Genomic DNA, 17,464 nt, shown 5'->3' on the forward strand with positions numbered 1-17,464 from the left:
AATGTCTCATCCATCAATAACATTTGGTTTTCTGATATAGACTGCTGCACGAACACTGAAATTAGCTGAAAAGTTAAGGTCAAAACACACAATTACTGCAAATATCTGTTTTATCACCTACAAATGCATTCTGACGGGTGAAGAAAAATATGCTATAAATAATAACCTTTTCAGGGATTATGTCACATCCTTGCCCCCAATTCAGAGCCTGACACTGAAACAGGGGCCTCTATCTAATATAGCTCACTCGTGTAAGAATGTTTCTAAACTGTTGTTAAAGCCATTGTAAATGAAATCAAACTATTCACATTTTAATATTACTACAGGAAAACCGGTCTTGTTAGAAAACTGCTATGAGAGACAACCTTTCTTGAAAGACAATGTTCACCATGCATGATTTACTGATTATGTAGTGCTATAACCAGCCGTGAAACCACCTGTCTTACGGGACTATTGTTAGCAGAAGAGGTGGTCTATCAAAACAGGTTCTACTATATATATATATATATATATATATATATATATATATATATATATATATATATATATACACACACACACACACACATGCTTGTAAATTGAGTCCAACTGCAAACTCCATAGATCCTGTCCTGTAATCACATAATGCAGAGGCAAATCAGGATCTATGTTGTTTTTTCTGAGAATTACTCCAAACAAACTGCAACAACCCAGGTCTGCTGATGATGGGCAGTTTGCTGTTATTTATAAGCAAGTACTTATGGTATATTGCACTTTCTTCCAGAAATCCCCAATATACAGCAATACACAAACGAGGCCTGCAGTATTACACAATACAAAAATTCACACAATTTCCAACACTAGAAATTGCTAACACAAATCAGACAAAAAGCAGGATCTATCATCCTAAATATTTTCAACACATTCAACAGTGGCAATATGAGGTTATAATGCCCCTTAACACTAAAAACAGTACACATAATTGATTTTTTTAAATTCGAAATCATTAGAAAACTAACTGTATACAATAACAACACTTCTACTTTAATTTTAGCATATACAGTTTTCTACAAGATCTTCCGAAAGGATTAATCCCCCCTCCACCATCTTAATTATGGTTTTTCCACCTCCAACATGCAAAGGAGAGGAGGAGGCAGTTTCTGCATAAGAACACTACGAGAACAAACCAAAATATGGTATCTTTCAAGCAATGTGTGTGATAAATAATTTCTCATTAACAAAGAAAAATGTTCAGTTGTTTATCTTCATTATTAGCAATAACAGCAGCAATTGTCCATTACAAAAATGATAATACATCACAAGCACTAAATATGCACATGATAGCAGAACACTGTCATTGAAAAACTGAAAATTGCATGCTTGCCATTGTACAACCTTGCCAAACACTTTTAATGATGAGATAATCAATGAAGGCATCTCATCACTCAAGTGCAAAATGTCACTTGCATGTAGTATGCACTCAATTATGGTGATTGGTGGTGTACAAGTCAGCTGGTAACATGACAATACCAAGCTTTGTTAATACAGTAGAAAATTGTTTTGAAAGATCACCCCTTCTGCCCAAAAATTGTGGTCTCTCAAGACATGTGGTCTCTCATAACAGGTCAAAACACTATATAATCAATAAATCTGTGCATTGAGAACAAGATATTTTAAGAAAGGTGGTCTCACACAATGGTGGTCTTTCAAGACGGATCCTGCTGTACTAACAACGGTACTTACAGAATTTGTTAGACTTATGGAAGATCAACTTCCCATGCATTTGTTAATGTCTGATAATGATAGGAAGATTTCATTATAGGGGCGGAGGTGGTCCACAATTATGCAAGCCTGAGAAAATACTGTAATATGACTGAAATCATGTAAATTGACAACTGCTTTACCCCAAATTTGGATAATGGCAGCTCTTCAATTTATAGAAAGCAAACTCGACTTGCAGGTGGAGTATTGATTAATTTACTACTACACAACAGATGCCAGGCGAGAACTAATCAGAACTAATCTGATGTGAACATTTTTATAAAATGATTCTCATGGCTAGCCAATTTCATACAAGTCATTTCTCAAATTTAAACACATCCTGATTATGAACGTTTACATCTTTTGTGTTCCATTTTAGGCATAGACAAAAAATGTGTTTAATGTTTCTTGCAAAAAAATAGGATTGATCAATCATAACAAATTCTGATAACAAATCCGATTTACACCTTAATTTCATTTGTCCTATATAACTCACTGTAAAGAACAGACCACACAGTCCTATCTGAATCGGGCTTCATAGTCCATCCTCAGCTGGCTCTTAAAAATGGGGGGGGGGGGTCTTAATGAGCTTGATGCCTAACACAGTTATATATAACTGGGAATGAAATGCAATCACAATTGGTCCATACATTCATACAAGAGGCCCAAGAGAACACTATCACTCACCTAGTACAATTAGCCATTGACCATTCTATAAGCAAAGTCATCAAAGCTCATTCAAAGTTAAGATTATTGATGAAGCTTTCATTTATGATCTAGTCACATGACTTTGAAAATAACTGAAATTATAATTCAGATTTGTTTTGCATTCTATTTCAAGCTTTTTTCCATGATATACAAGAAAATGTGGGTTTCTGGCAGTCAGCCATCCAGTTTCTCATTGCCAACCCTAGCACTTTTCTCTCCCATGGTAAAAAAAAATCAATACAAAAATCATATCAAATATATATAATGTTTATTAAAAAAATCATCTGCCTACCCTAGTTTTAAAACCTGTGCAACAGGAAACACCCTTTTCTCCTTGGCCACACATTAAAGTTTTCAATAGTTTTCCATATCCAGTACTTCAATTTGATGTGAACTAACTGGAGGTACCTCAACTGGCTGATTAAAAACATAAATTATCCATTTGTCCAGGACAAACTGTTTCAGAAAATTCCATTTCTCCCAAAATTTTAATAACTTGCCTAGAATCAATAAGATGCATGCAATTCAATGCACTGAAAGAACAAAAGAAATGGCATCCAATATATTTATTTCTTCAATGTGCTTAATTTGTTCTGTTTTTGATTGTCAAGACATCTTGTACACACAATTCTGATGGCATCGTTACCTTGGATGGAAAAAATGGAAAGGAACTTACTGGAATTCAAACTTTCCCTATCTACTTCTCTCAAGACTTGATCATATGACAGAAAACCAAGTTCAACACTTTTCTTCTCCTGGAATGCACCATTATTTCCATATTGGAAAATGGTTTTCAGTGCTGGTAGAAATGTGTAGTCTGTGATAAAGTGAGCTCTCATTTGTTTTGGGGTTTTCTCAATTCATTCCAATTTACTTTAAAAATGACCTATCTTCATAGATCAAATATCATGATGGAAAATCTTGTACCCAGATATACAATTGAAAATACAGAAATGACAAAATTTTATTTAAGCAGTAATCTTCTATATTTCTCACTTAAGTAATTTGTTTTTAAATCTGTACTTGAATATTTGTTTATTTACTAATTTCATTACTGCTCAATTACATGAAATTCAAGCTTCCACTCATAAAGTAAACAATAATATACAAATTATGATTTGTCACATTGCAAAAAACATTCACATTTCTATTCCTTGTCAATCATGTGCTCTTTAAAAGATAACATGTAGCATTGTAACTTGATTAAAAAACATGCCACAGAATAGGAATTTTAGCACTGTCAAGAAAGTCTTGAAGTATCAATCAACATTATTGACCGAAATTTAATTAAATTACATTAGCCTCGTGTCAGTACAATTCTCAATGCGAACAAATCACTTGAACAAGTATTTTTTAATGAAGTCCCTGCAAAAGAATCAGTGATAATGAGTTACCGCCCTTCTTTACAGAAGTCCATCCTGAGCATTAAAAAAGTGTTTCTCCAGAGAGTTTGAAAATAAACAGGAAAATAATCACCTACATTTATTTCACTATTAGTCAACCCCACCACCACCAAAAAAGTTAACCAAGGCTCCAAAGATATTGCCACATTCCATATGTGCTAAGAGTCAGGTAATTTTCCTGCCAAAATCTACCAGAGAAACTACTACTTTATCTTACCCCATCTTGTACCCCAATTAGGGGTGCACTCCCACCTCCTCACTAATTTAAAATCTTTACCAACAACCTCCAATTTGATAGCATAAACTGGATACAGATGACTGAGTTTTTAAAATTTTCAATGCAGCCTGGCAGGAGGGGTGAGGGGTTCAATAGAGAAAAAGGATGGATATAACAGCTGTCTGAACATTGATGAATATTCTGTTTATGTCCAGAATCATTCAACAAATATTCTACACTGAATATGTTGCTTTTTGTTTCAGCTCTACTCTGTAAAACTCAAAACCTCTGATTCTTAATATGCAATACCCTGGATTACTTGCCCCAGTGCTAGACATCACTATAAACTGTTAAAGATACATTAAAATTCCAAATCACACACACACACTTGCCTTACATTACTTAGAGAGAGTAATTTATTTTTTTAAGTTGATTTCACAGCATTAAAAATTGAGAACTATTATTAACTATAATAAATTGCTGCTGTTGTTGTTGTAGGGTTTAACGCCAATTTTTAGCACATGATAGGCTATACATGGCGGCCAGTATTAATGGTGGAGGAAGATCCGGGGAAAACCCCGGAAAGAACCACCAACCCACGAGAAGCGACTGGCAAGCTTTCTCACATACCCACATAGGCTGAATCCGAGACTCAAAACCATGCATTGATGTGCATGTTTTGCTCATAATAAAGAAAACTCAATTGATATATTAATGATATAAGCCTCTTTACTACATAAATCAGAAATAGTCATTCAAACACTGACAGGGTCAGCCAATCAAATATAAGATCACCACAACAATATCCAATGATCTTGTGCAAGTTGTACCCATCAAATATTCAAATGGTTCAAGTCCAACTGCAAAGTTTGCTCAAAATCAATGAGAAACATGGTCTCAAGAGTGGTATTAAACTTGGCCTATCAGATAGCATGATCATGTCATTCATATTTGCTGATCTTTCCAATTATTGGACTCATGAAATTTTCATAATAGAAACATACACTGCAAGTTTAAACAAAACCGTATTAGAAATTTGACTTCCAGAATGGTAACAAGCTCGACCAATCTGATGCAAGATCTCATTAACCTATGTTGATTTCAGTGATTATCCAACGGATACAAGATCCTCATGATACAACAATATGGTTCGAATTTGATAAACTTGATTAAAAAGCTCAGTCAATCAGATGCCTGCCAGTGCTACATTAATATGCTCAGATTTTGTTCATTATCAAACATGTCTGAGACCTTGATGATAAACGTGAAAAGTCTGATCAAAATTGAATCAGAAATATGACCTACCGACTGGTCAAAGAAAAAAAATATGGTTGCAGTAACACTACCTACCCAATTTAATGACCCAGACACTGTAATATTTCATCATGTACACTTTAGAGAAAAATGTATACTGACCATACTCATATATTTCATATCCAAAACTAACAACATTAGCTTGAAAACCCTGACATGAACTAACACAAGTAGGATAAAAATGTAATGGCAACAAAAAGTTTGTTGCTGACCTTATTACACATTTATTTTCACACCATTACTGGAATCACATTTCCTATTTAAGCCCAAATAGCTCAGCCACTATGATGCAAAATCCGTTCATTAATAACCTTTCACTGCATAATAATGCCATTTGACCAAAACCTATTTACTGCATAATGATGCCTTTTTACAAAACCCATTTTCTGCATGATTACACTTTTTGACAAAATCCCCTTTACTGCATATGACAACTTTGGTGGTGGGGGGAAGCTGTTACTGTGTAAAGATGCCTTTTGACAAAAGCCCTTTACTACATAATGACACTGTTGGACAAAAAACCCTTTACTGCATGATGATGCCTTCTGACAAAATCCTATTTACTGCATAATGATGCCTTCTGACAAAATCCTATTTACTGCATAATGATGCCTTCTGACAAAATCCTATTTACTGCATGATGATGCCTTCTGACAAAATCCTATTTACTGCATGATGATACCTTCTGACAAAATCCCCTTTACTGCATAATGATGCATTCTGACAAAATCCCCTTTACTGCATATGACAACTTTGGGGAAGAAAAAAAGCTGTTACTGTGTAAATTACGCCTTTTGACAAAAACTCTTTATTACATAATGACACCGTTGGACAAAAACCCCTTTACTGCATGATAATGCCTTCTGACAAAATCCCCTTTACTGCTTGATGGTATCTCCTGACAAAGTCCCCTTTACTGCTTGATGATGCCTTCTGACAAAATCCCCTTTACTGCTTGATGATATCTCCTGACAAAGTCCCCATTACTGCATGATGATGCCTTCTGACAAAATCCCCTTTACTGCATATGACACCTTTTATGATAAACCTGATTAAGATCCCCAGTACTAACAAACTTAAGTCTATGTATACATAACCATCACTAACATGGCTGATAGAATTAATCTAGAAAATAAATATAAAGTAAATCATTACTTTATCTGCAGGATTCAAACAACCTCACAGTTAAATCTACGCTTGATGGATGGAGGTAACAGTGTTTCTGTTGTATGCAAACATGTTCTGAATCTTAATGCTGTGATGTGAATCAATTTTGAAATTTTTAAAAGTAAAGTTCAGAGATTTTTTAGAATATTCATAGGAACATGTAATTCTTTAAGCTAGTTCAGTTTACTGTTATCAAAGTGTATTCAAAACGGGAATATGAGCAAAACTACAAACTTTGAAAATAAATTACGTGCTAAAAATTAGTTCACTTCTCAGGTTTGTATCCATTATGTCAGCAAAAGGGTGTCATATGAATCACCAATTTCTCAAAAATATGGATTTAGATATTTAAAAAAACATTCTCTAATTAATTAGCATGAAAAATATACAAATGAAGTCCTTGAAAACTTGTCTATATTTAGAAACATGGAAAAACAATTAGTGACATGGCACGAAAAAATTCTGATCAACACTAATCCAGTGCTTTTTCCTGCAGTAACATTTCAGACTTAGCCTTCAAAAAATGTGTTTCAATACTTTTAAATCTTTATTTAATGTCATGTGTCAATTTCAAATCATTATAGTTCATATTTTGTTTAAATGTCACCAGAAAGTTGCTACACAGTAGCGAACCTCTCAATGAGTTAACTGAGCACTTCATATTTCGAAGACAATTAAAATCGTGAAATGTACTAAATGTTGTGCATCATTACCAGTTTTATGCTTGACTGATTCCACCCCCACCCCAAGCCTCTAAACATACGCCTTGTTTTCAAAGATCTGCTAAATCCATTGTCTTAATTAGCAGCCGTTTAATTACTGCTCCCTAGAACACACTTCATATTGCATATGCACTAATACTGGAAGGATAGGATGGTGGGTTTTACGATTCTGAAAATTCCACAAACTTATTCGGCATGGAAAATTCATAGAAGGATGAAAATAAGGATATCATACTTTTTTTTTATTGATAAGAGATAGAGAAAAGGGATATTTCACATTGGTCTCTGAAAAACTTATTTAACAACAACAACGATCATCCAATATAGGAATACATATACTGCGAGGTATATATGACATATCATTGTATGGTTTAATGATTTGGTTAACAGACAAGTGCCTGGGTTTAGATTTACAGAATACTCTAATATAATATAACAAAATATAGAATACAGAATATAATACATGCAAGTAATTTTAAACAATCCAATTAGGAAAGCTTGAGAATTGAAAAGGACTCTAAACTTAGCTTGTGCAATCAAGAGATATCATTTCCACAGCAGGCATCACATAATTTGATTAGTAAATCTAAACATTAGTGAAAGAAAAAAAGTTTGAAGTAATGATTTATTATCTACATCTATGTGAGTCTAAACATGAGCAAATCTTTTTACATACATGCTCAAATTCAAACTCACCATGATGTTGATAATAAAACCTATATTCACAGTTGGAATAAAACATTACCTATAGAATGCTAAGAAGGAAACACTGATGGGCAAATGATTGGCAACAGACAAAGGGCCATACCATATTCCTTTGCTTTTATAGGTATGTAAACTAAAAATCAGGAATGCAGGAAGCCAGAAACAAAGCTTTCTTTTACCCCCAAACATTTCCCCTTCAAAATCAAATAGTCATGCCACTTTATGTATCCATTACGCAAGACAACAGATCCTCACTGAAATATGCCAATACCAATGAATTCTGTCCTTGCTTTTTTTTTTTCACGGGAGTGTCGTGTCCACTCACAGGTCAACTTTATCTTCCGCAGCATCCAGTATTCACCTTTAAGTGGTGACATGTATCTAAACATCTTTGACAACCCAACTTCTGTTACTGATTTGAGAACATGTACTTTTATCTATTTAATTATTTGCCAAACAGTAAGTATGTATTGGCCACATGTAATAAGCATACATAAAATAAATGGTAACTACCACAGAGTGGCTAACCAGTGGCTAACTAACTGTTTGATACGAGTACCTTTTATTTTAAAACACACCTGCCAAAAAAAAATTGCACAAGTTATATTATTAACAAGTATTACAATCAGCAACGTGCAAATGTAACGGTACAACAGGCTGATTGTATCGAATAAAAACAATTCAACAATTCTCAGCATATTTGGAATTCACTAGCGATCAGTGGTGAGGTAAAAATTACTAGGCTGGTGAATCCAAATATACGCAGAAATGTTACAAATAAAATAAAACTGACAAGTTACAATATCGATATTTATTCTCATTTGTCAAAATTTGCTTTAGATCGTAGCTATTCACATTATAACATATGCATGAAATGTGTGAGGCTAATCTTGACATTCATTCCTAGATGGAAATGACGGACTATGAACATACCAGATGTGAAATAAAGGATCAGTAGATGAAAAAAAACTGCCGACAGCTGTGGTACATAAAAATATGAAATAAAAGTACCCATAAAAAAGTAAGATCAGTCTGCTGAAAACAAAACTTCCAGAACATAAACTATTACTAAAACTGGAAACAACCGCTTTCTCGCTTTTTGGGACTTGCCTACAGGCAAATAGATTTCAAACTTCAACTTGTCCAAGCCAAATTTATCTTGCCACGAGCATTGGGCAAGTGGATCTGTAAAAGCCCTGATGCAAAAATTATGTACGGTTTTAGCTGGTTTTGCATGCTTTTGGTGACTAGATAGCCAGTGCCTGTGGGGAAAAAGTCAGGGTTATCTGACTCATGTGACCTCCGTCAATCAATTAAATGGTTTTTAATATATGCAAGCTTAAACCATTGGAAATGATCTTGAAAACAAAAGAAAAGAAGCTGATAATTTAACCCCCTCCCCTAAATGTTTTAGTACAATACAAAATCAAAGGGCACCTTTTCTGTTAGTGCTGGTTATTTTAGCTGCAGGCAATCTTTTAAATCAATATATTGGGTATTAAATCTCCTGCCTCACAGTTTGAACAAAAGTGGTAAGAACAATTCAATAAGAGAATTTTCAAAATTAAAAAGGCCTGGTATTTTTAAAACATGAGTACGATTTAGAGTTTGTTACACCCAGATGAAAACCATTTCAATCAAAATGATTGTCAATGATCAACAATAGAGGATTTGATAAATTGCTAATTCTTCTAATACAGCTTACCTGCAATTTGGTGGGGGGTCCAGTGTTATTTCAGCCAATTCCTTTTGAATTCTGTAAAAGGAAATGGAAATTTAAAAAGTCAGGAAATAACTTTAACAAACAAGTAGAGTATAGTCTCACGGAGTACCTCATTTCTCCACGTACAGTGTATCCAAAATGGCGATCAGGTGACCTAGCCCATTCATAAAATACAAATCAAATTTTCTTCAAAACCACTGAATATTTCTCAACCAAACTTCACAGGGACAAAGTCTAGCATATAAGGATTGCACATCTAATGGTTATTTTTTTATACTTTCATAAATTTCGCGATGCCACAATTGCAAAGCTTATATGCAAATGAGCTGGCTCGCCTATTCAACAATACAATCAAACGAACTCCACTGACTGTGTGTATGGCTGAATACACGTAACATTCCATCGCTACTTGGCCATAACCCTGACAAAATATCCTCATACAACCAATTTTGTTGCAAAGAAAACTGAATAAATTAACTATTAATTCACCTTTTAAGACTTGTGCCCATCATTTTTGAGTTTTTCAAAGCCGCTTTTGGGGGAGTACCGCTAGGAGCCGCAGAAGTTGAAGGAACTGGGGGGATAGAGGTAGACGATGATGAGCTTTCGTCCCCACTCGTATTTCCATTCTGGGTAGGGGTAGTTCGAGCTCTTTTCTTCCCACGTGCTGTTCCACTAGTGGACATCGTCTTATTTTGTCAAATTTCTGCTACAAACTGGAATAAAAGAAAAACGTCTTTAACATAGTGTACGTCTTAGTATTAGAGATCGTTATCTTAAATATCGTGTACGAGTCTTTAATAATTTATGGTGCAGAAATAAAGCTTAGTGTATACTGATTAAACATATACTTCAGTGACGTTTCATATGATACTGAATATATACTTTTTTAATCAAATGATGTATGTGGTACGCTGATACATGTACCGAAGTTTATGACCGATAAACCGATGTCATGAACCTAACAAAGACATTCCAACAATTCGAACTAAATTCTCAAAACCCTCCAAACAGATTGTACTGACACTTAGCTAAATAATATTTGGGATATTTACCTATCAGGCGTTGTAAAAATCCGCTAAATTTGCTCCAAAATTTAGTAAAATTTTCCAATGAAAGAAGATGGGCACAGTAAAAGGACTAGAAACGTGCTATAGCCAAGTGTTGGCTGTTCCGTTCGTCTCCCACGACAAATCGTTACGAATTGCGATAAAAATGCCAGCTATCTTTGGAAGCACTTACTAAATAGCAAGGTATATTTTGAACTTCATCATATTCTATCTAAAGGATTGATCTTTGGCAAACATTCGTGATTTATGTCTAATGGATGTTGCGACAAAATTAAAGCTAATACAACAGGGAGTAAAATCGAATTGCTATAATCTCTAGAGATCATTAGCTTGATATTCATATAGTGAGGGAGGTAAAGTTTTCAAGGCTAAATTAAATATCGTCAAATTTGTAAGAGCATCAATGATAAAAGGGCATACACTACGATCTGTATATCATATAAATCTTAAAAGCATACATAATTACCAAGGAAAATTAATCCACGATAATCAATGCAGGAAATGCTCATGGCATTACACCACGTTGTATTCTTTCTTCCCCCCCAAAAGTAAATGAGCATGACCCATGCTTGTCCATGTTTATTAATTTCCACTCAAAAGGAACGACCCGGGCTTTTCTTTACGGGTCAAAAACAACTCTAAAATTTTTTATTTTTGCACCACTTGTTTTATTTGTCCGTCCTCATTTGGTTATTAAAACTAGAGAAAGTTGAAAGACAGAAAAGGCGACGTCACGAGACGGACGTTTACCGATACCGCAAAATTACTCATAATAGCTTGTACCGTTTCCTCAAAACCTTAAAAGCACTGAAGCGTTGCCAATTAACCTGTAGTGATTATTAGTTTTTACATATGTACTCTATCAATGCGTTGTTCAAAGCAAGAGCTAATTACATCGTTTAAAACAAAATTACATGCTCAATTATCAAATGATCGACGTTAAAAATTTTAGGAAATTTTCAGCCATAAAAGCGTTATTTTCTAAATCAAAGGGATATGAAAAAAAAAAGAGTTACGTCCAAAAATATCTCGGGGGGGGGGGGGGCGCATAAACAAGTAGGCAATGGGCATGGGGTTTGTGTGATGGAACCACTGGCGATGGCGGCTTCTGCATGTTAAGCGTTTCCAGTGCATAATTCTAACTATAGAACTGTAAAGAAAACGTACTCTTGGAGAACGTTTCTATTGTTACGCGCTTATTTTTAAACGAGGAGGGATGTAAGTAACAATCAATCTATTTATTTGACTTGCCGGATTGGTGTGTTGATAATAGTGGGGTTATTTAACAGGAACAAAACTGTTTAGCTTTTACAGTATCACTTTGATCTTAAAATACACACTTAATGTCTTTTAGTTAGAAATCAAATTTAAGTGGGAGGTGGATTTTTAACGTAGCTTTAACACTTTTTCAGTCATATCGCTACCATGTCTGCAGTATGACAGTTTACAGGGATGTCTAGCACTGTGGCATCATGCCGCAGACATGTAGTATCATATCCCAACAGGGCACATTGTCCTGATACCTGGCCAAACACTCTTCACACGAACCTTTTAATGATGAAAGCCTAGCGAGGCAACTGCTATTATCATTTTTTATAAGTCTTTGGTATGACTCGGCCGGGGTTAGAACCCGCAACCTCTCGCATGCGAGGAGGACACTCTATCCACTCGGACACCGGAGCGGTCAAATCACATTTGATTAATCAAACAACCAAATCAATTACAAGTCTACAGGGCAATGACTCGTAGTGGTGGGGTGTAGGGGTCAGGAATTACTTATATAATCACGGTTTTGGACCTGGAAAATTCACTTAAATAAAAGTACACACAATCCAAACTTGTACTCAGTATTAATAATTATATAAATTTTTACGAAAGCCCTTAATCCCAAAGCGAGACATAGAAAAATACATATGCACTGCGAATATATTCCTAGTATTATTGCGAATATTTAATAATGCTATTGCGAATATTCTAATGTGTATCGCGAATAAACGCAATGGTACTGCATTTATTCGCAAATGTACTGCTGCTAATGGCAACAATTTATTCCGTTTATTCACAAAGCAGTGCTAATACTCGCAAAATCGTCGTTATGCATTTGCGAAAAAACGCAGTACTTTTCTATACATTCGCAATACCTTTTGCAAATATATATAGACTTAATAAAACGCGAATCTTTCATATAAAAAAATTATTCCAAATTAACGTATTATCAACAGCATCCACGAATATTCACTGCACATGTTATCTCTCTCATCTTAACACTAATGGGCTTACATACGGTTTTGACCAACGATATAAATTTGTCTCAGGTACTAAAACTAAGTCTTCCGAAAACAGCTTAACAATGGATTTTTCAACGCGTTTTTTTTTAAATATTTTTATATCTAAATATCCATTCAGTAATTCGTGTGTGTAATAATATGCCACAACTGTAAGATCAGTATCAACAAGGATTTAAAACAATTACATCAATATCATTTCTGTAAAACCTGACAGATTGTTATGTCCCAGTAGCAATATGGATGTTGGATACAGTGTTCGTCCCTTGACTTACAGTGTTCTTTGACCGTTTGCATGTTCGACCTCCATTAGTTAAGTTTTGCGTCTAAGTCAGTGGTTCGGGCAATGGTGGTCGATGTCGTGGAACTTTGCGAGTATATGCGTATTGGTGAGTACTCAACCTTGCTGAAACTGGATCACTGCGATGTTCTAATGTTTCACGCCTCGGTAACTATGGTTGAGTTAAGTGTTTACATCAGTTGTTAGGGCATTCAGGCGTTACCCAGTCATGCAACTTTATGTATGGACACAGTTTGTTGAGTGCAACTTACATTAAATTCAAGAAAATTCAGTGACTTTGCACACGCGCGAAGACGCACACACACACACACACACACACATACGCACACCATACTTCTAGAACTGCCTTCTGCTTTTTTCCTGTCATATATAAGCGTAGCAAATTGATAAATGTAAAGCCTAAACGTGATTCGGAAAGCAGTTGTGTTGAATTATAGTTTAAAAAAATAACAACAGCAATATATTGAAAGCAGAACTTGTAAGAAGAAATAATAAAGTATACTAATTATTAATTCCACCTAGCGTTGACATTGAATAAGTATATATTCATGTGTTTATTGTATGTATGTATGTATGTAGGTATGTATACTTGAACTGACAATTTGTAAACTGCGTGTACGTTTCTTTACCAATATCGCTTGATATTCAGAATGTGTGTGTGGGGGATATTTAAAGTAGCTTTAACAATTTTTGAGTCATATCACTACGATGTCTGCAGTGTGACAGTTTATAGTGATGTCTAGCACTGGGGCATCATTCCGCAGACATGAAGCATGATGTTCCACCCAGTCACATTATCCTGACACCAGGCCGACCAGTCTTAACACTTACCTCTTAACGCTGAGCGCCAAGAGAGGCAGCTGTTAGTACCATTTTTGTACGTCTTTGTTATGACTCGACCGGGGATAGAACCCACGAACGCCCGCATCTGAGGCTGACGCTCTAACCACTAGGCCATCGGAGCGGTTTCTTGATATTCAGAATACATGCTACACATTTTCCGATGTCTGTTCCTGTTTACGTGTATATGTGAGTCTGGAATGTCAGAGTCCCTGTCTGATTAAAATGAGATCTCCAATGTCCTACTTGTCTTCACGTAGGACAGCGGAGATCTGATTTTAATCAGATTGAGGGAGTCCTTGCTAGACTCATTGTATTAAAGAAAATATTTTCTTTGTTGGACACTTATTGACTTAGCTGTTTTCCAATGCAGATGTGTTGTTTGTGTTCATTTCTCTTTCGTATCGTATATAGAAATTCAACGGATTGTATGCAAGCGTCATCTTAGATGCTTGGATCATATATTACGTAAGGAATTTAATCCTTGCCAGTGTCGCCTCAGGATCGCAACTTAAATACTTGATTAGGGCATCACTCAGTACAAAATCATTCAAATGCATTCAGGCATTCCATTCAGTAATATAGGCAGATCATAGAGGGTGATATTTTTGGTCAGCTGAAGAAGCCGCATTGGCTAGGTGGACAGCGTGCATGAATCACGACCAGACGAATGCGGGTTCGAATCATATCCTTAACAGGCCGAATCAGCCACTGTGGTGTGTATCTGGGCAAGACACTTTAATTGCTTCGGTACGACATAATCTTCAATTAAAAAAACTGTCTTTGGTTCGCATGCGTTAGCAGAAAGCGTGACGAAGGGTATCACATTTCACCGAGTGACATTAGCAAAGGTGTCAATGATGCTGAGAATTTGCATTAATTATTCTTAAAATAATACAAATGCATCAATACGCCATATAAAGGTCATACCCATGGAGCACACCTGCGCTTAGCCATCGTTGCCAGATATTCGCATAGATGTAATTGTGTATATTACAATTTCTGTCAAGTCGAGACAGCGTCGGACCATTCTTTGACGACGTCTAGGAAGTACTAGCTGAGCAAACCTTATTCAGCGTCTGTAATTCAGACATTGGAAATATAATAGTTTGGCCAACGTCGCTCTGTGGTTGTAATGCCGACGTTTGCATTGCTTAAATATTGGGTAAAGTATTCCAAGTTTAACATTTTCTACCCATAAAAGGTAAAGATATGCATATATGTGAGTTATTTCATAGATGTTAAATGTATTTTCGTTCTTTCCTTTGCCCACGAATATCACCGAAAGAATCACGCGATGCCCGTTGAAACTAGATATTAGAATGTGTACGTAAAGATGAGTACTTGTAGATCGAAAAGTTGTTCGGCCATTTCAGACAGGTAGTCAAATAGTCTCAAGGCAGTTCTAGGAATACACATCAGTTTGATGCCTGTGGTGATTCGCCTCTGACGGAGTGCACCATATATGTTAAGATAGCAAAGGCCGAGAATACTCCGGTTGTGACTGTAATGGTGCAAGCTTTTGTAGATAACCTTGCAGTACATTATGTCATGGTCAGCATGACACGTAATCATTAAGACTGACTTGTGTGCGAGACTCTCAATAATTTGGCAGCTTGTGATGGCTAACTTCTGTTGGAAGCATAAGTGAATTTTAATTAAAGTCCGTCGGATAACGGTCAGGCAGATATGTTAACGTAAGGTTATGGATCGGGAAATGACAAAGCTAAGACAAACCAGGGCCAAATTTTGAGAAATCTTGGGCCATTTCAAACAGGTGTCATCAACTGATATTTTTCCAGAATAGTAAATAATAAAGGCGGACTAAAGAGAACTATTCTGATTTCAATGAGAGTGTTACATTTTTGTCTGTAAGAGAACATTAAAACCTATAGGCTAAGTTTAACACGCGCGTGTGTGTGTGTGTGTGTGTGTGTGTTCCCAGACGAAAGTTAATGTTTTAAGTATCATATAAAGAAGTGTTAGACAGTCCAAGTTTATATGCCAAAGCAAGAAGTTCTTCACACTATCTGAGTACAATGTGTTCTTCTGCCAGGCTCGGAAAGCACAAGTTATGGTCTCAATCACATACAATATGCATTGTTGTAAGTTGGCATTTATTTGTCGAATTTATTTGTTTAAATTCATGATTCAGCTTTCCTCAAGTTCAGAAAATATGTATGCATTATCTGTCTTAAATCACTTGTATCATGTGTGCTGATAATTTAGTTTTCTATGTCTGGAAATGTATGGCAATTAATTGCTAACTAGCAAGGAACATAGCTAGGACACGGAAGTTCATTAATTCGTTTGTGTAATTAAGTTGTGAATTATTTGTAACCAAGAATCTAGGGTGTTAGCATTAGGAACGTGTGTCGACTGACATACTCAACTAGCAAATTTACATCCCGTAGCGGGGTGTAATGGTTTATCTAAGAGGTCTTATTATGTTATGGTTCAACTTAGGAATGTGATAGCCGCTAGCAAAGACATAAATTCGCGTTGATGTATCAGATCAGATTGCGAACTGACCATAGCTTAGTTCTGTTGAAACAAAACAATATCTGAAGTAAAATAAAGAGTGGGAATAATGTTTGATCCCAGAAGAAAATAAAACTGACACATATTTAGATTTGGTATTATATTTAATTTCAAGGACAAAAATAGCCCCATACCTGTATTACACATTGGAAAAGATCGCAATCAATAACAAGAAGGCCGATGACCCGACAATGCTAGAGGAAAAGAGACACAAGGAAAAGACATACGGCAACGCAGACCTATCGCTAACGGTAAATTGGAATAGACCGGAAGCAACCAGGTGATGCTTACTTGCCGACAATTTGAGTTCGACCAGTCACTCGACGATATGATGAATTTTATTTTCTATCGGTGTAACAGAATGGCTAATTGAATTTCGCATGAATTTTGTAACCCTGTTTCTGAGAGAAAGTGAATCATTAAAACGACATGTTAAATTTTAGTTTGTGTATGTAATTGGTTAAATTGTTGTATTTTAAATGCGGGTGCTCATGTTGTTTTAATCTATATCTCTTCACAAATCTCCATTATTCCTTTCATTAATGTTATATTTTATTTTATTGTTTACTCGATCCAAGCAATAACACCGAAGGCGATCATCTCCTAGATAACGATAACCAAAGCACCATAAGGAGTGGGAGATCCACATCCCCAACCTCTGCCAGTGACCTTTGGTCTTTCAGCCGCCATATTGTCCAATGTGAACTAAAGTAGTTCGGAGTATATGG

At 35.6% G+C, this 17,464-nt stretch overlaps 1 protein-coding gene across 1 annotated transcript in view; it reads right to left on the reverse strand.

Moving 5' to 3' along the window:
* The window catches only part of LOC149790628 (uncharacterized), a 158,571-nt gene extending 147,704 nt beyond the window's left edge, over positions 1–10,867 (reverse strand). Inside the window, exons 1-3 of the mRNA XM_089972744.1 lie at positions 10,755–10,867; positions 10,189–10,415; positions 9,682–9,732 (exon numbers count right to left, since the gene is read on the reverse strand). Coding sequence (XP_089828870.1) covers positions 9,682–9,732; positions 10,189–10,385 — 248 coding nt within the window. The 5' untranslated portion in view covers positions 10,386–10,415; positions 10,755–10,867. The remainder of the gene's footprint in view (positions 1–9,681; positions 9,733–10,188; positions 10,416–10,754) is intronic.
* Positions 10,868–17,464: the final 6,597 nt, after the last annotated feature.

The sequence above is a fragment of the Sinohyriopsis cumingii genome, chromosome 10 (assembly GCF_028554795.1).
Source record: "Sinohyriopsis cumingii isolate HCF-2022 chromosome 10, ASM2855479v2, whole genome shotgun sequence".
NCBI lineage: Eukaryota > Metazoa > Mollusca > Bivalvia > Unionida > Unionidae > Sinohyriopsis > Sinohyriopsis cumingii.